Source organism: Eublepharis macularius, chromosome 7 (genome assembly GCF_028583425.1).
Source record: "Eublepharis macularius isolate TG4126 chromosome 7, MPM_Emac_v1.0, whole genome shotgun sequence".
In the NCBI taxonomy this organism is placed as follows: domain Eukaryota; kingdom Metazoa; phylum Chordata; class Lepidosauria; order Squamata; family Eublepharidae; genus Eublepharis; species Eublepharis macularius.
The window spans coordinates 111,561,480-111,583,724 of NC_072796.1; the positions used below are offsets into that span (position 1 = coordinate 111,561,480).

At 38.6% G+C, this 22,245-nt stretch overlaps 1 protein-coding gene across 1 annotated transcript in view; it reads left to right on the forward strand.

Annotated features, from left to right (window-relative positions):
- Window positions 1-404: 404 nt before the first annotated feature.
- VPS13B (vacuolar protein sorting 13 homolog B) overlaps window positions 405-22,245 on the forward strand; it is a 553,219-nt gene continuing 531,378 nt past the window's right edge. Inside the window, exons 1-3 of the mRNA XM_054984385.1 lie at window positions 405-547; window positions 1,444-1,606; window positions 3,660-3,803. Of these exons, the coding sequence (XP_054840360.1) occupies window positions 1,460-1,606; window positions 3,660-3,803 (291 nt within the window). The 5' untranslated portion in view covers window positions 405-547; window positions 1,444-1,459. The remainder of the gene's footprint in view (window positions 548-1,443; window positions 1,607-3,659; window positions 3,804-22,245) is intronic.

The following is a 22,245-nucleotide window of genomic DNA, read 5'->3' on the forward strand; positions in this document are numbered from 1 at the left end:
GGACTTCTGTCCTCCTAACTCAAGCTTTCGTTAGGCATCTCGAAAGGGCCGCCGAACTCCTGCTTATTTTGCTGCTAAGGACGACTCAGGCTACCGGCTTCCAACGGCACAGAAGCGCTTCCTTGCTTTAAGTAACCCACGCGGGGCGCCTGCCAGCGCTTCCAACGCGCACCGTCTCCACGCGCACCGTCTGCAGGGGAACCCGCCGCGACCCCGCCCCACGAACCCCCACCACCGCCCCTTCTCAAGCCAGGCCGCTCCTCCCGTATGGTGTCACCGCTAAACATGTCCGAAAAACCGAAGGAGGAGCATTTAGGCTGAGGCACAGGCTGCCGTGGAAACCCGGAACCGCCTCCGCGGCCGTCCAGTCGCAGCTGCTTGGGCCCTCCGAGGAGCCTCCTCCTCGCCCGTAAAGAGCTGGGGAATGAGGCGACTGCAGGAGCCTTCGGCGTCGCAGCTTGGGCGAGCCCCATGAGGAGGGGGAGAGGCGAGAGCGCGTCTCAGCAGGGAAAGGGAAGAAGCCGGCGTTAGCGTGAGGAGCAGATGGGTGAGCCTGTGTGGAGAGAATAGCCTCTGAGGGGTTAACACTGGCAGGTGGGTGCAGGTGTGTGGTGAAGGGGTTAAATGTGTTAGGTGGTGGGGAGGGTCGGCTTTTGGGGTTATTCTGGCCAGGGAATATCTGGGCAGAATGGACGAATGGTGAATTTCTGCGCCTGAGAGTCTACGTGGCAGAAGGTGCTGAAAGTTACCTCTTGGATTGGAGAGGTTGAGTCCAGGGGCACCTTAGAGATCAACAAGATTTGGTCCCTCCGACTCTTGAAAGCTCGTACTCTGAATATCTTACTGGTCTCTAAGGTACCCGTGGACTCAAATCCTGTAGTTCTGCTGCAGGCCTTAATGCGCCAAACCAGGCACTTTGTTGTATAAGCAGTTCCTTTCTGGTGGAAGCCGTCAAAGAAAACAATGTTTAATTAATACAGTAGGGCCAAATTTTTGTGCACAGCAAAATGTATTTGAGTCATATGAAGGCATGCTGTTTGGAGTTCTAGAATTCTTGCCTAACAATCTGATTTATGAAATATTTACGTGAGAGTACTATCATTTAAATTGATGATCACAGTTCAGTCTTGCTGAGCTGTATTCAGAGATGGAATGAGCCCTGTGTGCTTGCAGTCTGAGTTTGTATGTTTACATGAAGTTAATTCTACTATGGAATTTGTCCTCTTACATATAGTATATACATCTATGTAAACATGAACAGGACCAGGCTATTAGACTAACTGAAATGAGACTGTATCAGTTTAAAGACTCATACTTGATTGGCCTTATTGGCAGCAGTAATAGATGTTTTCTCTAATATTTTGCTTGCTAGCAAGACTATTTCAAAACTGTTTTATGTTATGTTACATGCAAAGACTTTATATAGTTTGTATTTTTTTACAGGCTCACTTAAATCACAATGTTGGAATCATATGTGACTCCTATTCTGATGAGTTATGTCAATCGCTATATTAAGAACTTGAAGCCCTCCGATCTACAGCTGTCACTCTGGGGAGGAGATGTAGTTCTTAGCAAACTTGAACTAAAACTTGATGTACTGGAACAGGTATGTTACTGTATTTTCTGTTTAAATCAGATATTATTTTATATGTAGCATATATTATATATGTAGCATGATTCAGCACTGAACAGAGCAATCCCAAGCAGGTCTACTCAGAATATTGTCTATTCAATTAGGCTTACTCCCAGGCAAGTGTTCTTAGGATTGCTCTGTAAGTTTATATTATTTTTTGTTGAATATAGTTGAGATTGATACAGGCTGATACACTGGGATTCTATGTTTTTTAGAAGTACATAATTTAGGGGGAAATGTTATGAATTCAGGATGCAAAGTGTGCCTTAACAGGTAGCTTTTGATTATTTACATTTTTCTTTAAGCTACTTGATGTTTCACATAAAAATCAGAGAAGTTTATCATCTGTTGCTGGCTTCAGGTTTTCCCCAGGTCTGTCAGGAGGACCACTAAGGTTGTCTAACCTTTCAGTGGAAAGTTCTTTCTTTTTTAAGCATCTGGTACATCTTCCTATATGCACACTGAAGATACTCCAGGAACTGTAGAAGCCATGAATTAGTCCTTCCCACATAACCTAATGTCAAGAGATGGCAATCCTAACATGGCCAGATTTCTGTTCTGGTATTTAACCATTTGTGTAAGCAGTAAGTTGTTTATTGCAGAGTAGCATTTAGCATAGTTATTTATCTTTATTATTTTATTTATTTTACTACATTTATATCCCCTTTCTCCCCAATGGGGATGCTGAGTGGCTTACCTCGTTCTCCTCTCCATTTTTCCCCTTTCACAACAACCCTGTGGTATAGGTTAGGCTGAGAGTACATGACTGGCCCAAGGTCACCTAGCAAACTTTCATGGCAGACTGTGGAATATTCTGGGCAACAAAATGGAACTGGCAGATAATTATCAGCAATTAAGCCCTTTGTTTCTACATAGAATTAAAAAAATCTTGTCAGATGGAATGTATTTAAAGCCTGCAAGTTCTGTATAAGAAAAAAATCCACATACTTTTTTTAATTCAAATAAAAAAGTGAAACTTTCAGGCATGTATCTCCAATGTACTTTGCAATTTCCCCCATTTTGTTTCCACAGAGGACAGATCCATTCATACACAGCATTCAGGATGCATAGAGCCAGTGCAGGAAGTCACAAACAACCTTCCTGGCCCCAAAGTGATTATTAGCATTACTTTGAGCATATAAGAAAGGGCCATGAGAGCCAAGCTCAATTGATCGACACCTTCTCATTTCCACTCCCCCTGCCTTGTTGCCCCATCCATTTACTTCCTCCATCTTTGCCCTCCAGTTTCCAGAGGCTAAGTACACAGCCAAGATATTCCCATGCTTTTTAATGCAGCTTCATTATGGAGGCTACATATGCGACTCCCACATTTTTCCTTATAGCCTAAGATCCAACCATTTGTGGTTTTATTTTTTTGAAAGGCAGGGAACATAGCAATAGGGATGTTACCATATTGCCTGGTGGCAGATATTTACCAGAAGCAATAATGTAAGTGCTAACTAATAAACAAGACAAGTACCTCATATGTGAAATATGTGAAATGAAAGTGTTTCATTTAAAAGCAAAAATTGTATAATGTTGGGAACAACCAAAATATCACAAAACGCTGTGTAAACTTTTGAGTTCCCCTGTGCTGTTCATCAGGCTTACTGTTAAAAAAAAACCCCAAAATTTGAGAGAGGGGAAGAAGGGGAGGAAATGAGATTTAAAAGTAAATCTAGTCTAATGAAGAGTTCTGACAAATTCAAAAACCGGCACACTGTTCTGTAATATTTTGGTTGGTCCTTAATAAAAGTATTGTAGAACTTTTGTATGTGGATTTTTTGTGGACTAATGTAACTGCCTATGGCCACAGTCCAAATGTTTTATTTAAACAGGTAAATATTAATTATATGCAGAACTATTTGAAACTCAAATATAATAATATCATGTAGCTTTCAACAGAAAAATTCAATGCTTTGTTAATTGTAGATAAATGCTGTAAGAACCAATTTCCTTTAAATGCTTATGATTTAAAAAGTTTTAATAGCAGACTCTATCATTTCATACATATTTTGCTTTTAAGGAGTTGAAACTGCCGTTTACATTTTTAAGTGGTCACATTCATGAGTTGCGTATCCACGTGCCATGGACAAAGCTTGGTTCCGAGCCAGTTGTGATTACAATCAATACAATGGAATGCATCTTGAAGCTAAAGGATGGGGCCCAGGTAAGAAACCTAAGACAACCCTGGATAAAACTGTCACAGTATGAACTTAGTAGATTTTTGATTAGTTGCTAGCTGCTTTATCAAAAAGCTCCTGTTGTAGGCATCTATTATGCTTGCCATGCTTCTCTGAAAATCCTTTCCTATAATCAAATTATTATGATTGGCAGTTCCATTTTATATTTTTCTTTCACTATGGTGTTTTTCTTAAAAGGTGGTTAAGTGGCCATCTGCAGTTTTCCTTTGACTAGGCAAAAATTAATGTTGGGAACAATATGGTAGCCAGCTAACCATCTGTATGGAGTGCAGTTTTTAACAATAGTTGCATTTTTGCCAGATAAAAGAATGTTGTAGAGGAAGAAATCTTAGTTTCTAATATTATAGTATCGTAATTTTGGCTGTACAAAGTACCCGTATTTTCATTTAATTTCATTTCACTTAAGTTCTGAGCAATAACCCCCAACCCTTTATGCTTTGTGCTTGAATTTCATGCACTAGATTTTTTTATTCATTCTTAATGATGAGCATAACAGTATTAATGCACTTTAGAATAAATCTGAGGCAATATTGCCCTCATCAAAGGTGTGGGAAATGTTGAGCTAAAGTTGTGAAATGCTTGGTTTCTACTACTGTGAAGTCTCTATTTGCTGAGAAAACCAGCTCAGTCTATGTCTCTGCCGTTCAGAAAAGAAGGGCCATGGACAGAGCAAGGCACACCATTTAGAAAGTATTAAAGGTCATTGCTACCTTGTCAGTAGTTACCCATATAATTGAGCTAGCCTGTTTCTATCCTTCTTCCCTTAGGAAAGAAGTTCAGGTGTCTGTACAGTGCTCCAGCCACCTGAGTGCCAGCACAGCAGTGCTAGCTGGAATCAGATGCTTGATTAAATCTCAGGTTACCTGATGGGCATCTTAAAGGCAACAGTAACACAATCCCTCAATAATAAGCAATGCACGTTAGGTTTTTACTACGTTGTTTTGCTCTCCAGTTGAAGGTTGGGCATGCTGTGTGCACTCATGTAAGGCTGGCTGGCATAAGAGGATCAAAATGGAATATTATACATCATTGAATGTGATATTTACCCATTCCACTCTTCATGTAACTTTGGTTCTAGATGATGTGAAAAACTGCTGGTCTGAATTCTTTATTCGATTCCTGCAATCTATACATTGTCTAAAATCTGTTGAAAGCTCTTTCATATGTACAATTTAAGTGTTTTTAAAAGTTTTGGGCATGGTAGAACTTGTGTGCTTTCATGGTCATATGAGGTTTGTGCTAGAATTGCCAAATTACTTTGTATGATCATAGTAATTGTCCTGATTGCAATCAGGATCTACTGAACTGTGAACTGACCCCATCGTCTTCAGTTCTTAGCTCCGGCATGGAAGCTGCTTCTCAGACTGGGCTGAAGCATGAAGGGCTATAGTTGAAATGTGAAATCTGCAAATTGCAGGCTTCTCCTTTGTTGGAGTGTAAGTGTTGAGTGACTTTCAATAACAATTTCACTTTGGTGAAAGCATATAACTAGGGGTGTGCACACCTCCTAAAATTCAGGAAATCGTGGATATGGGTTTCAGGGATCCCCCAAAATCTGGGATTCCTGAAATCTGAGAAGGATTCTCTAATCTGGTTAAGGCAGAACAGAGAATCCCATATTTATTCAGACATTATTCCCTATGGGGAAACATGTCTAGGGGCTGTCCAGGGATATGGGGATGGCATTTTTCAAGCAAACTCCACCAAATTTTCAGGGAATCTACTCATGACTGTCATCTAAAGAGCCCTCAAGTTTCAGGAAGATTAGACTGGGGTCCAATTCTATGGGCCCCTGTAGAAGGTGCCCCAGCCACTCTCCATTGTTTCCTATGGGAGAAACATTTCCAAGCATGCTCAGGCAGAAATGCACAGAGGCAAGACTTCCAGTGGCCAAAGGCGCACTCACAAATATATCCTCAACACAGAAAGCCCAAAAGCGCAACAGAACCAGACTGAAGCCCCCCCCCCCCAACTCAAGCACCCCCTGGACAAGCTACCCATCCACTCTCCATTGTTTCCTATGGGGAAGACATTTCCAAGCAGGCTTTCAGGAAGGAACACATGGGGTAAGGGTGCCAGTGGCCAAAGGCAAGAGGAAGCCCTACAGAACCAAGTGAATCAAGGGGACCAACATCAAACCACAGAATCATGTCAAAACAGAGAATTCCACCCAAACCAAACTGAAGCAGGGAGCACTGTGTTGCAACTGAACCAGTATCATTCACAGAAGCCAGGCAGACAAAGAGCATGGATTGCCCAATCACTCCCCCCTCCCTGCCCCCCCTCCCTCCTGCCAGTGCCTCTCTCCCCTTACCTTCTTCCCCTCTCCTGTTGGAAAAACAGTTGGTGAAGCCCAGGAAGGAGTCAGCTAGAGGCCGAAACCACATTTCCTGAATTTATCCAGATTTACCTGAATTTATACGGGAGTCTGGATCCAGGTTCCTGGATCAGATTCTGGATTCTGTTTCAGGAAAGCTTTATTCCTAGATCTGGATTGCACACCCCTACTTAGAGCAGCAAAATGGTTATTTTACGTGAGGGAGCTTCTGTAGCTCCATGTAGGACATAGTGAATATGAACATATTGACCTGATCCTGTAGAGTATTTATTGACTGAAATGTTTGTGCCCTCCTTTTTCTTGTGGTTCAGGGCAGCTTACATTTCTGAAATTAAAAACCACAAAATTCAATGAAACCCCATTAACCACTGTGATGGACAGGAAATTATCCTGTTTCTAAAGAGTAAAATACCAAGCGGTTTCATACCTGAGCCTATGGGAGTGCTCCTCCAGCATCCAAGCACCTTTTAGAGGGGGGATGGAATGTTGGAGGGAAAGGCTGCAGCAATTCAGTTCATCAAAAGAACAGACAGCATCAAGGTAGTATCTGGTAGTGTGGCAGAGTGGTTTAATGCTACCTCTGGAAGAGGGTAGAGGACCCAGTTGTGAGGCATGTCTGCTGATGAGCAGATCTGATACCATTTAGTCTGAATCTTGGAAATGACAGGCTAGCATGGAAGGAATCCTGCATGTGTGTGAAAAGATCCAACTTGGTGCCTAAGCAGCAAAAGCATGTTTGTAACCCCCAAGTGTTAATGAGAATTAAAATCACACCTAGCCCTAACTAGCTTAAGTGCCTCAGCTGGACTTGTCCTGTGAATACTTAGATACTGTTTTTTAAAAACAACCTTTACACAAATAAATCTTCTTTGTTATTTTTATACAACTCTTATCTTAGTAATCTCCATGTTCTCACTCACCATAAACTTTCTTCATAGAAGTGAACCCAAAGCCTTTTCCTCTGCTACCCTAACTGTATCTTATAACTGAAGGGAACAAATGAGCAGAAAGTTTTATTTTGAAAGACCCCAGTTCCTCAAAATCTTATGAGGCTCTGGGTCCTCTCAGTTGATTTATTGGAGCCTGTCACAGTCCTCCTTGGCAAAGAAATGTCTGCAACTTAAACCTCTTACAAGTAATGTTGCCTTACAGCACCTCCTAAAGATGGTGTCCCGTTTGCCTCCTCAGCAAGCTTATTCCACTAAGTGAAAGCCATGATAGAAAAGGAATTGGCTCTAGTGGATGCCACATGGGCCACCTTAAGCAGAGGAACAACTCGAAGGTGGCAACCAGAAGACTCCACTTGGTTTATGGAACATATGGGGAGATGAGGGAATTCCAATACATGAGTCCTAGGCTGGTTGTAACCAAAGCTTTGAATTGGACTCAGAGAGAAAGTGACAGCCAGTGTAGGTGTTTTGAAATAGGTGAATGTGTTTCTGTTGGCTAGCCCCTGACCATAGTTGGGTTACTATGTTTGGAACATATTTTTCTATGTTGTCTTCAAGGGCAGCCCCACATAGAGCATCTATTTATCTTGCACTCAAATGCCATTGTAATTTGCGGTGTGTGTGTGTGTGTGTGTTATGTGCCATCAAGTCATCTCCGACCTATGGCGACCCTATGAATGAAAGACCTCCAAAATGTTCTATCTTTAACAGACTTGCTCAGATCCTGCAAAATGGAGGACGTGGCTTTTTTTATTGAGTCCAGCCATCTTGCTTTAGGTCTTCCTCTTTTTCTTCTGCCTTCCACTTTTCCTAGCATTATTGACTTTTCCAGAGCATCTTGTCTTCTCATGATGTGACCAAAGTATGATAGCTTTAGTCTTGTCATTTTAGCTTCTAAGGAGAATTCAGGCTTGATCTAGTACCCACTTATTTGTCTTTTTGGCTGTCCATGGTATCTGCAAAACTCTCTTCCAGCACCACATTTTCTTCCTGTCAGCTTTCTTTACCGTCCAACTTTCACATCCATACATGGCAGTGTGGAATACCATAGTTTGGATTATCTTGATCTTGGTTCCCAGGGAGAAATCTTTATTTTTAAGGATCTTGTCTAGCTCCCTCAAAGCTGCTCTTCCAAGTCTCAATCTTCTGATTTCTTCATTGCAGTCTCCTTGTTGGTTGATGATTGAGCCAAGGAATAGAAAATCTTGAACAACTTCAATTTCCTCATTGTCAACTTTAAAATTGTGGAATTCCTTGGTAGTCATTACTTTTGTCTTCTTGATGTTCAGTTCTAATCCTGCTTTGGCGCTTTCTCCTTTAAACTTCATCAGTAGTCGTTTCAAGTCTTCACTATTTTCTGCTAGTAATGTGGTGTCATCTGCATATCTCAAATTGTTAATGTTCCTCCCACCAATTTTCACTCCACCTTCTTCTAGATCTAATCCAGCTTTCCTTATGATATACTCTGCATAGAGGTTGAACAGGTAGGGAGATAATATGCATCCTTGTCTGACACCCTTGCCAATTGGAAACCATTCTGTTTCCCCATATTCTGTCCTGACAGGAGCCTCTTGTCCAGAGTACAGGTTGCACATCAAAACAGTCAGATGTTGTGGAACCCCCATTTCTTTTAAGACTCTCCGTAGCTTTTCCTGATCTACACAGTCAAAAGCTTTGCTGTAATTTATGAAACACAGGCTGATTTTCTTCTGAAATTCCCTGGAATTTTCCATTAGCCGTCATAAATTTGCAATGTGATCTCTGGTGCCTCTTCCTTTTATGAATCTAGCTTGAACATCTGGCATTTATCATTCCATATATGGTAAGAGTCTTTGCTGTATAATTTTGAGCATCACTTTGCTTGCATGGGAAATTAATGCAATTGTCTGATAGTTGCTGCACTCCTTGGCATACCCCTTTTTGGGGCTTGGACTGTAGATTGAGCGTTTCCAGTCTGTGGGCCATTGTTTGTTTTCCATATTTGTTGACATATTCTTGTTAAGATTCTGATGGACTCCATTTCTGTGGCTTGAAATAGCTCTATTGGTATTACATCTACTCCAGGTGCTTTGTTTCTCTCAATTGCTTTGAGTGCAGCTTTTACTTCGCTTTCTAGGACTTCTGGTTCTTCATGAAAAGATTCTTCGTCAAAAGTATCTGTCATCCATCCATCTCTTTTATATAGTTCTTCAGTGTACTGTTTCCATCTTTCCTTTATTTTGTCCTGATCAGATATTGTGGTGATGTACACCTTAATATACTCTAAGTTCTTATGTGATAGTATCAGAAATCAGATAATTAGCTACCTGTCTTGATTAAGTTACATGAGGATTGTCTTTTGCACCATTAGATAGATGTGAGTGCATTTTCAAAATTGCTAACACTGCCCATACATATATTTGTGACCGTTAATTATTTCTCACTTTTTGGTGAGAGAACTTGCATTGTGAAACTTGGTGCTTTGTTTATAGTTCCTTTTCTGTAATAATTTATGTTGTTTGTATTCTCTTGTGAAATCCAGAAGACCCCACCTGCTGTATAATACATTCTCATTAATAGGCTTGTATTTAGTGATTAACCTTGAGAAATAACTATCCTCAGAATGTTTTTTGAATCTATTTCTGTTTTTTAATATTTCTGTCTGTTGTAATGAAAATCGATCTATCTTTTAAGAAGTCTGGTCCTAGTTATGCCACCCATGCAGTGCTTTTGTATTTAAAAAAATATCCAGAACACTAAGTATTTTTTTCCCAATGTTAAGGTGGAGGTTTCAAGGCCAGATGTCCCATAAGAAACACATTTTAGAAGCAGCAAATTACAACTAATTATAGAAGCTGCAGAAACAGATTTGTAACACATGACTTTGTGCAACCCAGAACTAATATTTGATATTGGACCATGCAGATGGCTACTGCTGGAATGATCAGATTTCCTGCTTGCATGGTATTTGAAACTTGAATTTTGTGGTGCATACAGCAAAAGGTCAAATGTCACAAATGTAAAGCACTCTCAAAACAAGTATTTGTTACAGATGTTTAAGAATCTATAGAAAGAAAGGAGTTTTGAAAATTGCAACTGACATTTGGACAAATTATTCCATGGTATGTACACCCTTGGAGAGTAACATTTGGATTTGTGCCAATAATAGGATTTATCTTTGTAATAATAAGAATGTAAATGAAAGCAATCTCTTTCCTTTTCTGAGTATGTATTTAGGAAGTTATAAATTCAGTTCATTTCATGACAAATAACTCCTCCTAGAATACTAGTTCCCAAGCTTTTCTTCTGCAGCTGCCCTCAAGAACGTCAGGTACCAGTTTAAGCCTCTTCTTCATATTTTGTAGTTTTAATTTATTTTACATTTTTTATAAAAGCTTATTTGTACATATGGCTTACACAGAACTCATTACGCTGTTAGGGGATGTAACATTGCCGAATCTGATTTCATAAAACTGCATCGTCTTTCCAAGATAGCTAATAAATCTGATTTCGTCGGTTTAAACTATTGTACTAAAATTTCTTAATATCTGTGTTTGATCGTCAAGCAATATTTGCTTATTTTGCTCATAGTCAAGCTAGTGGATTGTTCCAAGAACCTTTGTATAAAATAATATTCAATAGTTAACTGATGTTAGCCCAGTTTAAAACAATTTATTACTGCTGGTATAGTAACTGTAGAGACTGGTTTGGATCAAAGTCTTTCATAAACATCATGAGTATGTATAAGGAAGTTTTGCTGTTTCACCCCTTCTCCTTGCAGCTTCCTTTGTGCACACACCCCAACTGCATCTTCTGGCCCTTCAGAGCAGTAGGTAGTAGCATGGGTGGGGGACAGCAAAAAGACAGGGAATTCCCTGAAATTACTCCCCAAAATTTTGGCAAAATAGAACATATTGCATAAATGTGGCAAAAGCTTGTGCAAAGGTGAGGAAAGGGGATTTCTGCCAGTTCTGTGACCTGTTTCATATTGCTGTGAAAGGCCTCTAAATCCTTAGCAATAGCTTTTTGAGGAGCACAGGAAACTGCAGTGGAAATGGGAATGTGGTTCAAATCCCTTCTGTGAACTCCATGGATTTTGCATAGTAAGGCTATGTACTAATAGTTAAGGACATGTGGACAAGTGAAAATATGTGCTGCCATTGAAAATTACTGTTTGATGCCTCTCTTTTATAAAAGCTGGTGTTTTACTGAAAAATATTTTTCATCTCTAGTACAGTAATCTTTAAACAGTAAAAAGTATCAAAGCGTATATGCTCTGCATTTATGGCTGTAGCTTCTTTTAATCTTCAGTTGCCTCCTTACCTTCCTGCCTGTCTAATGATTGCCCATGACAGTGCCATCTTGCATCCCTGATCATGGTGTGTTCTAAAAGACAGGGGGGGTGATGTGGGTGGAGAATATAGAAAAGAGCAGCAGGCACATAGTGAAATAAACATTGGGAGGTTGAACACTTGCTGCTGTACCCCACATCCTATTCTCAAGGACTTAGAGGAACGAAGTGTAAGAATCTGAATCCTGTTTCAGAAATCAACAAGATACGTAGTTATGACAGGACACTTATCAGGGCCACACAGGCTTGTTTAAGTGAATGTGCATGCTTTATGATAAAAGGTGTTTTCCACTGACTTCTTAAGTATTCCTCCTATAAAAGCCCTGCAAATAAGCAATGGCCCAGAAGATGACACTTGAATTTAGGGTTAATAAAACCATCAGCTGGACCAGCACAAACTGAGTTGCAAAATAGATCTTCCAAGAACCTGCTGGTTGCCAAAGAGCTGGAGGGAGAAAGAGTCATGATTTAAAGCCTCATCACTCTACTTTCTGTCCACCCCCATTTATTTAAAACATTTAGCTGCCTTTCTACCTTAGGGCACTCAAGATGGCTTACAACAAACATACAAACATATAACATAAATACATAAAACAAACCTTAATTTACATTCTGTTTAGGTAAAGAAAATAAGCATTTATGCAAACTTGCTTCTGCATAAACTAAATGTTATTCTTTGACTTCTGTTGATTGTAATGACATACCCCCAGTGAGAGAGGAAAAATGAATCCCTATGCCATCCACTGTATTGGTTTTTAAAGAAAGCCTGTTTGAAGTCCTTACTTTTTCTCCCACTGCCTATTTGGCCATCCTGCTTTCAGCATTATCTTTAGCTGCCCAATACTCTTGACATTACCCCCCTCCCTCCTTTCTTGACACTAATATGCAGCTGTTCTTAAACCCAGGTTGAGCTCTCTCTCTCTTTTTTTACGTATCCCTCTTATTCCCACCCCCCACCATTTCCTGTCTTGGCTCACTTCTTCTTTCCAGGATTTCTATATCTCAGTCCGTAGCTGATTCTGTCTCCTTGCTTTGACCACCGCCTAAATTTCCATAACTTGTGGTAACCCACATACCTCTGTCCATAGAGCCAGTGTAGTTTGTAAATACCAGCCTAAAGGACTTTTCTATTCCCTTAGTCTTTTACAGATTGTCTGTGAACATTCTGTGTCCTTGTTTTGATTCTTCCAGCACTTTAAATTCCATGAGCATTCCAAACCATTGTATCAGTGTAGAGAACAGGTGCCAGAAGCTTCATCATGACTGCTGCTTCTGTCACAAAACTCTTGAGTGTGTTACAGTATAGCATACTATAAATTAAATTGGTAATCTCTTATATGCAAAGGATGCATGCCATCACTGACTTAAGCCTTAGTTGAGTGGACACTGCTACCAGAAGCAAAAGTATCTTATGTTTGGATTTAAAGGTACAGGAAATGCAGAAAAAACAGTTTTATGTTTGTTCCTTCCATTCCTATGGGCACACCCTGGTTTGATCTTTACATTGCTAACATGATTATACAAATAGCAGGAAGATTGTTACTCAGCAGACATTAGAAGTGTTAGGAATGCAAAATTCAGAAGTCACTTGTTCCCTGACATTAATAACGAGGAGAAAAGCACGCTGCTTTTGTTTCTGCTACCTATATTGTCTCAAAATGAGAGTTCAGGACACTGTCCCCCTTACTTTAATGTGGAAAGAATGCAATACTTCTCCATAAAATAATTTCTTTTCAGAACTTTATTTAATCTTGTGCTTGAAGACATTTGAGGAATTCACTAGGAAAACTGTTCTCTAGCATGTTGTCAGACAAAAAAGTAAGAAGATGTTTCCAGATAGTGAGTTGTTCCATTAGAATTTAAAAATTATACAATGGAAAGCTTTTGGTTTTCTTCTCTAACAAAAGGATGAAGATTGCTCTATTAAAATAGCCTTACATTTGTAATGAGTAGCTTTAAAAGCAGCACAAGACTGTCTAATAAAAGAAAAACAAACAAAATCAGCAACTGCAAGTGTACAAAATTAAGGAAGAAGGCAGGAACAATTCAATTATAATTATATACTTAAGTCTTTACAAACAAACATAATCCAAAACACATGTAAGCAATGTATTTGGTAAAATATGACTTTGTTTGAAAAAGTGAGGGGATTTTTTATTTGAAAAAGAACAAAACACCGTTAAAGGAGGATCCGTAGAACTGTGCTTGTCATTTTAAAAAAGTACATTGTGAACTGGGAGGTGGAGTGTAGAGCTCTCAACATATTAAGGGTGCACTGGGCTGCACTTCATTCTCAGTTTTGGATCCAGACTAGTGGTGTAATCCTAGAAACATTTTCCTGGGAATCTTGAATAGACCATAGTAGGACTCTTGAGTCAATCTGCTTAAACATACCAATAAATTTGTCACAAGTCATAATGGTATAAAATGCCAAAAATTAATTGGTATGTTTGTCAATTGCTGATTTCTGTTATATTCTCATCATGGTAAAGAATATAAGACACAAACAGTGAAATCCTAAGCGGAGTTACTCCAATCTAAGATAACTGAAATCAGTGGGCTTAGACTGGAGTAACTGTGCTTGGGATTTCACTGTAAATGATACACAATGACATTTTTTGTTTTTCAAATTAGGAAGTGATTTCTTTTCTGAATATTTGATAATATGCAGTCAAGAAGTACAGCACCCTGACAAAAAAACTGAAGCCAAATAAGTCATCAAATTGATGGCTTAACTTTCTTGTCAAGTCTAAGCCATAATTTTTGTGCAGTTGTTTTGTCCAGAAGAAACTGGACAACAGAGCTTGTGCAATTTTTATATATTTTACTTGCACTTTATAAATTTTTAAAATGTGCCTGTTGATTTTTTAGGAAGCTACTCTTGGGAAAGAATGCCTAGAATCTTTTTAAAAACTTAAAATAATATCTCTTGTAGAAGAAAATTTTATCAAAGTATAGGGTATTGCCATACGTCCTAGTTGTTGCATGAATTCCAAGTTTTTGAGTTCCTATGGGAGTGCATTCTGTAGCTAGATTCCCTCAACTGATAATGCTTTAGCTCCGGATCTCATGCATTTGTCAGGAATTCATAAATGTCATTGTCCCAGAAGAGTGCAGCTGTCTTGGTGGGTCATAGGGATGTCGTTGCAGATGTACTGGAGCCCTAATTAGTATGTGTTACTTTGTGTAGCAAACTGAAATTGTACAATGAAACTAGTTCATAATGAAATGATCAATAGCATGAAAGTTTTTAGTAAACAAAAGGGGGTATTTAATAGGAGTACTGGTTTTAACGTGTTTTTACTTTAGAGTAATATTTTAATAATATGTGATTTATGATGAACGACATTAGGTGAATTTTTAAAAGATATGAATGTATCATCTCGCTTGAATGTTTCATGTTCTTCAATTGTAATTAAAATAAAATACATCTGAAGTTTCATTTTCAAAAGGATTTAAACACCTAATGCGCTATTTGATTTGTGCTGAATCTGCAGGTTTTTTTTTTAAAATGATGTTTTTCATTTGCACCTGTAACTCATGATTATAAAATATATAATCAGATTTTAATGTTGTACTATCAGAGCTGGTTTTGTGATGAAACAAAATCAGCTTGAAAGTGAAGTTGTATGGCCAGTTCTTATACTTTTTAAATTCACAGATATGATTTAGAAAGTTCTCTGCAGAAATAAAGGGAAAGAGTCTACATACCGGAAAAGGTATAATTCAACTTATGATCCTCTTGAAGTGCAAAATCCCTTCTATTTTGTAAGTGGCACAATAAGGAACTTCGCTTATTACAGTGAAATCCTAAGGAGAGTTACTCCAGTCTAAGCCCACTGATTTCAGTTATCTTAGATTGGCGTAACTCTGCTTAGGATTTCACTGTTTGTGCTCTCCAGAATAACGTAAGGAAAACTCAAGTCTGTATTCCAATGCAAATATCTGTTTATCTATCTGTCTCTGCTCATATAGGTATTGCCTTAATCAGAGATTAAAATGGGAAACATTTACTTAAATATCAGAGAAATAATATTAATTATTGCCTCTATGTATTTTGCCATGGAACAGGTAATGGCATAATTTGTATCTGATGATAACCACGTCAGCTGGGTTCGCATATTAGGTAGTTCCATATTCTTAAGTAGAGGAGTAATTAAGCTAGCCCTCAACTCAGTAAATATGGGACACTCTATAATCATGTATTCAGTGGTTTCAACTTTATCATATGGGCACCTGCATGTTCTGTTAGTATATGGTACTTTCTTGTATCTACTTTCCCCTTTTTTTGGCTAAATATTATGACCTTAGATTTCGCTACATTAATAGACAAGCCTTCATGACTACAATAATATTTGAAGTTTTGCATCAGTTTGCGGAGTCCCATAACTGATCTGGACATTATCACTAGGGGTGTGCACAGGGAAAAGGTTTGGGTTTCCTGCTTTGGGTTTACCCGAAGCAGGAAAACAATCCAGAATACCCCTAAACCCTAAGTGGCAAGCTGCTTCAGGATTAGGGCAGTTCAGCCGCTTTGGTATGCTCCGTAAAAATTCAGAGCATACAGAAGATCACAGCGGGAGTTCTCTGCTTTTTTACCTGATGGGTAAAAAAATGTCCACCATTATTAAAATTTGCTTTGGATTGGATCTTAAGTCAGCATTTGATACAATCTCCAGGCCCCACATGGGGAAAGCTGAAGAAATATGGCATTGAACCATGTCTCTTTTATCTAATACAACAGATATACAGTTACCCCACCGCCCAGGTTAGATGTGGAGAATTGGGACAGCTATCTGGGCCATTTACCCTAGATAAAGGTGTAAAGCGGTGGTGTATTCTTGCATCCCCGAGGTTTAATTTATATATAAATGATGTTAGACCCTGTCTCCTGAGGAACACCTGCCATCTCCAGTACATAGCTACATGCGAAATTCTGATCCTTTTATATGCTGCGCAGTGATAATCAGCGGTGTGCAATTCGGGTTTCCAATTCGGGTAAAATACCCAAATCAGACCCAATTTGCAAAGATTCGGGACTTCTGAATTGGGCCCAGCACACTGGCCCCAATTTGGAAACCCTGAATCAAAGCTTCCCGAAGCATTTGGTATTGCTTTGGGAAGCTTCGGGTCAAGGGCTTAAAATGTCCCTTTCCTTGCAGAGGGAGCTCCCTCCTATTGGGTGAAATAGCCGGCTTGAACTTTTTCAAAGCTCAGAGCAGGGCTTTTCAGTGCTTCTCTGAGCTTTGAAAGTATCCAGGCTGGCTATTTCATCCAATGGGAGGGAGGCAGAGGGAGCTCCCTCCCTTTGGGTGAATTGCCGGCTTGGAGTTTTTCAAAGCTCAGAGCAGGGATTTTCAGCACTGCTTTGAGCTTTGAAAGTTTTCAGGCTGGCTTTTTCACCCAATGGGCATTATTGTGTCTGGCATAGGTACCATGACTGTAGGAACTAATTCTCAGACCCTATGCCAAGTTATATTTGCGACTTTCTAAGAAAAATACAATCTATTGACAAATCTTCCACATAATACTTTTTTTTTGGCTGCCATGGATATTGAATCTGTACACCGACATCCCACACAAACATGGATTACAAATTAATAGGACAACCATCTTTGACAACACCACATTTGGCCATGCTAGCAAACTTAGCCATTTGTCCTCACCCACAACTACTCTCCCATCAGAGCATCCCAGTTGGCCAGACAATCAGGTTCTGTCTCGCCACTGGCTCCCTTCCTTCCTCCTGCCTCAATCTCCCCGTCTCTTGCTGGGAAAAGCCCAGGAAAGAAGGGGACAGAAACTGGAGAAGCAGCCAATGTTTGCCAGATTTAACTGTGTTAACTTGGTTAATCCAGCCCATCCTGGTCCAGTTTCTAGGATCCAATCCAAGATTGTCTAATGTAAACCAGTGCAGCTGGTTTATTCTGAATTGGCATAAATCTAGCTATATAGCCAGATCAGGAAAGCAGAACACACCTCCCCTAAGTGTAACAAGAAGGGTCCACTTTTGTGTTTTGTTAGTTGTCAAACTCTTCGTTGCTTCTTATACGCAAGAGTTCTGAAGAGCATTATATAACTTTGAAATTTACTGTAGTTGTTCTGTGCTTTTGAATGATGATGAGTCCTATGATGGTGGCAATAAAAGAAGTCAGTGTCTGTTTCCAAAGAAGGAATTAACTTACTATTTTAGGGGGCAGGCTTCCAAGAATTTCATACCCGGGTTGATTCCTATTATGATTGTGTATATCTTGAATATCTTCAGTGATTTATACTGGAATTATTCCAGATTTACACTGTTTTAAAACAGATCAAATTCTGGCCTTTAGTGTCCCATAATGTTTCATGAAGGCTCTGGATTAGTACAGTTTAACAGGAAAAGGTGAGGTAATGCATTTAAAGTTATACCTTGGAGAGGAAGTGATTTTTCCCTCATTCGATAATAGATTGAAACAGTTAAATTTCTTGGAATGCATTTTAACACTTTGGTAAAGCAGAAATTATTGTTACACATTGGGCGCAATTATAGATTTTCTGGTGGAAAAATCTGTAACACTTCTTGATGTAAAAAGGGTCTTTATTATTTTGATATGATCCTTTAACAGTTCCAATTATGGATTTCTGTATGAATTATAATAGAGGGAGTCATGACTCATTGTATTTGTAGGGGCTCAGTACATAACAAATCTCAAAAGAAATCAGAATAGTAATATTTTAAATATTCCTTATGTGTGAACCATGGTTATCTTTTTTGTTGTTGTTGCAACTTTCTAGTAGACTCATTTCAAATTTCAGTTTGGGGTGTTTGTTCTGTTGTCCTTGCATTACTGTATTGAGAAATCATAGGTCTAGTAACCAGGCTTACTATTAACAATTTTAATGTTCAGAACATAATGATACAGTTTCTTCCAATCTGTCATGACGCACAGAGTAAAAGTATGTTTTGCTATTGGTAAACATAGAATAAAAGAAGATTTGAAATGCTCTCTTCCTGAAAGTGTTCTTTAAAAGGATGAGGGGGAAGTACCTTCTATCCATCTCTCTTAATTCTGTCAACTGAAGAGAATTCATAGAAACCTAACTGACTTTCATAAATAATGTGGCATGAGAGTTGGACTGGATGTGAGTAACTTTGTGAAGTGTTTAACAAATTGATCACAGTGAATTTCTTAATTATTTGCTATCTGCACACAAGGACCTACATGCAACAAGCTTATACTTCAGAATAACATCACTGGTCAGCTTTGCATGATGCAATGATGATGAAATAGGTTTCTTTCCTTGTCAGAGAGTAGACCCTAAAATACAGTCTTAGTTGTGTTTGGTGGTGTTCAGCTTGAATTAGTCTCTCTCTTTCTCCCTCCCTCTCTCTGTACACACTGTTTCATTCAGTGGAACTACAGATAGAAATGCAGGTTAAGTGACTTTCTGCCATCTGGTAAATAGGTGGGGTGGAGAGAGATGGAAACAGTCAACATCATAGTTAACAAAAGGCTAAGAAACATTACATCTCATTCCAAAAAAGCTCAGAAAATAAATGTCACATACTGTAATTTAGGAGTAGTAACAACAACAACATTTGATTTATATACTGCCCTTCAGGAAACGTAACACACACTCAGATCAGTTTACAAAGTATGCTATTATTATCCCCACCACAACAATCACCCCGTGAGGTGGGTGGGTCTGAGAGAGCTCTGGAAGAGCTGTGACTGACCCAAGGTCACCCAGCTGGCTTCAAGCGGAAGAGTGGGGAATCAAACCCAGTTATCCAGATTAGAGTCCTGCTACTCTTATCCACTACACCAAACTGCCGCTCAGCTACCCATAATGTAGATATTTAGTTAGACTTTATGATATTATTGAAGTGTGCAATCGGATATACCTGAGTTGTTTTGGGAACACTTGAAATGATGTAAAACATTCCTGAAATTCTGGGAGTAATGAAAATTATCTTCTTGAATTTCAGGAGTGCTTTGAGGTTTCAGCGTGGTGCAGAAGTGGGTAGGGAAAGAGAGGAAACTGGTCTGGGAAACAGCTCTTAGTCGGCATTTGTCGGTATTTCTCTTCCCTTGGGAATAAGGATGCGAACTAACAATTGATAGGTCAACCTGGCTGCCCACCATCACCCTTTACATTTTAAAAGGGGAAAAAACTGTCTCTGCACTTACCATGTCGTTATTGTCTCTGCTGGAGGCTTCTCCCTGCTGTCAGCATTGGAAGCATCATAGCCTGCCCCCTCAGATGGAAAATGCTAGGTGGGCTGGCAGGCTCCTGCACTTCCAGGAGGCTTTGCTTTTGCAGTGGCTGTTTTCTAGCTGTGCTACTATTCCCAAAGACATTGCGAGTGGACAATGTTGGAAATGTCAGTGCACGGATGCAGCATTTTAGCATATGTGATAAGACATGTAAGAGGGCACGAAAATATTGGGTAAAGATACATAAAGAGATGCAGAATAAGTTCAAGCTCAGGTTTGAGCTAAATCCAAAAAATATTCTATTAAACATTTTACCAAATAATGTTACAAAAGAACAGGGAGACCTCTTTCATTACATGGTGACAGCAACAAGAGTGTTATATGCAGTGAAATGGAAAACAGATACGTGCCCTGATGTATCAGAGTGAATAGATAAGATCTGTGAATATGTATCAAAGGCCAAATTAACTATTTATGGACATAATAGACCAATAGCTGAATTTTGGGGGAAATGGTTTCTTTGTCTACTTAGGTTAAAATTAAGATTAATTTAAGGTAACTTGATGCAACAATAAGAAGATAAAACACAGAGAAATGTCTAATTAAAATAGTTGAAATCAACATCTGGGTATAAGTAACCAAGGAGAGGGAAGGAGAGTTATTATACAATTAAGTCGTGTTATATATTCTGATTTTTTCTATCAGTTTAATCTAATTCTAAATGTAGTGCTTGTATAAGTTTTTATGCACCTTCAACTGTTATATTTTTTCTTTTTAAATAAAATTTATATATATATATAAGAAATTTGAAGCGCATATCCCTAATTGTTCAGAATTATTTCTTTATCATACACAATAGGGCTGTTATCCTAGACATACATACCTTAGAGTAAGTCCCTGTGAACATGGTAAACACGCATAGGATTAGACTTCAAGGATCTGTCAAATAATAGATAAAATTAGCTGCCCTTATTTAATTATTAAAATACCTTACACCATCCTAGAGAATAATAACACTCCACTCATCTACATGGGGTGTTTTCCTCTGGCAGAAAGCCAGAGGAAAATTGACATTTGCAAAACCTAAAAGTTTTTGCAAAAACTAAAAGACTTTAAACTCTTCACTAAGAGACCTGCCACTGTATATATATTTGGCAGACTCTCAGGTTGACTCTTGGACCAAATACCTGAACATGCTTTTTATTGTGCTACATTTGAAAGTACCCTTTCTCCACATCTAGTTTTAAGAGCATCGCTTGGTCAGTAATTCAATCAAATATAGTAGTAACACTTAATAAAATATTACTGCCTTTTGAATTTCAGGTCTAAGAGATTTGCAGCAGTTTTGACTGTAACAATCTGATTATAAAATCCTAGTTTCATTCTGAAAGAGAAAATATTTCATTCCCCCCTCCCAATTTCCTTCAATATTTCCATTTCAGGGATTAGAAAAACAAGAGGAAGAGGGCTCCTCTCTGATTTTTAGAATAATGTGGAAAAATAACTTTCCCCCTTGAATTTAGAGACAAAATGGTAACATTTCAGCTGGAGGTACTAGAATGGAAACAAAATGGGAACTCAGTGGTGCAAATTCAGTTTTGGGAATTGTACGCCTATTAGTGATAGTGAGGAGAATTAGAATATCAAAGGAAAAGTGCAAAGTGAAAAATATAGCAGAACACAGAACTGACTGGTATCAGGGACTGGGTAATATAGACAAAGAGGAACATTTGTCATGGTAGGAGAATCAGCAAAGAAAAAAAAAACTAAATTGAAAGGAGCTGTTTAATATTAGCATGATAATTCTTTGACATTAACCCTGTTATGCCTCTGCATACACATCATATTTAAGATTTACCAAGAAACATCATAGGAATTTTTATTTAACAAAATTTTAGGCCTGTGTAGAGTTTCTCCAGTCTAACTCATTTACTGGAATAAATCTGTCGAGGGTTGCATTGTTAGTTGACTTTTAAATAGATATTTTATATATTTAATAGTGTGTTATTTGCCTGGTAACTGATTTTATTTCTGTGGTAACGTCTGTACAGATACTTCATAAGAGTATCACATATACATATACACAAAGCTCTCTAGGATATGCCTGTGATAGGATTGATTAGACTTTGGATCAGAAACTTGTTTTTTGTTCTGGTTTTAGAATATTTGTAATAATAAAAATTGTGGCTTGAGTGTATTCAAGATGCCTTTCTCATATTGCTGAGTAAACACTACGATCCCACCTGAATTTGAGATGAGGAGGGGGTGTAGAAAATAAATTGGTATGTGTGAACAATTCTTGGTCCCAATGCGTAGTCTCCAATGAAAAAGAATTGTATTATCCTATATTCTGAGAGCTATATTGATGCTAACACCAGAACATTAATTCCAAATTAAAACCAGTAGCAAAATACTAGTTTGAACATCCTGTTTACAAACAGACTGGACAGCCAAGAAATTTAAGAATGACTGCCGATACATGCGTATGTAGTTGCACAAAAGAAAGAAAAATTGAAATGTGTTTTGGGATTAAATCAAACTTTATGTCCTACTTTAAAAAAAGTTTCTGTAAGCTATGTTTTTTGTATTGTT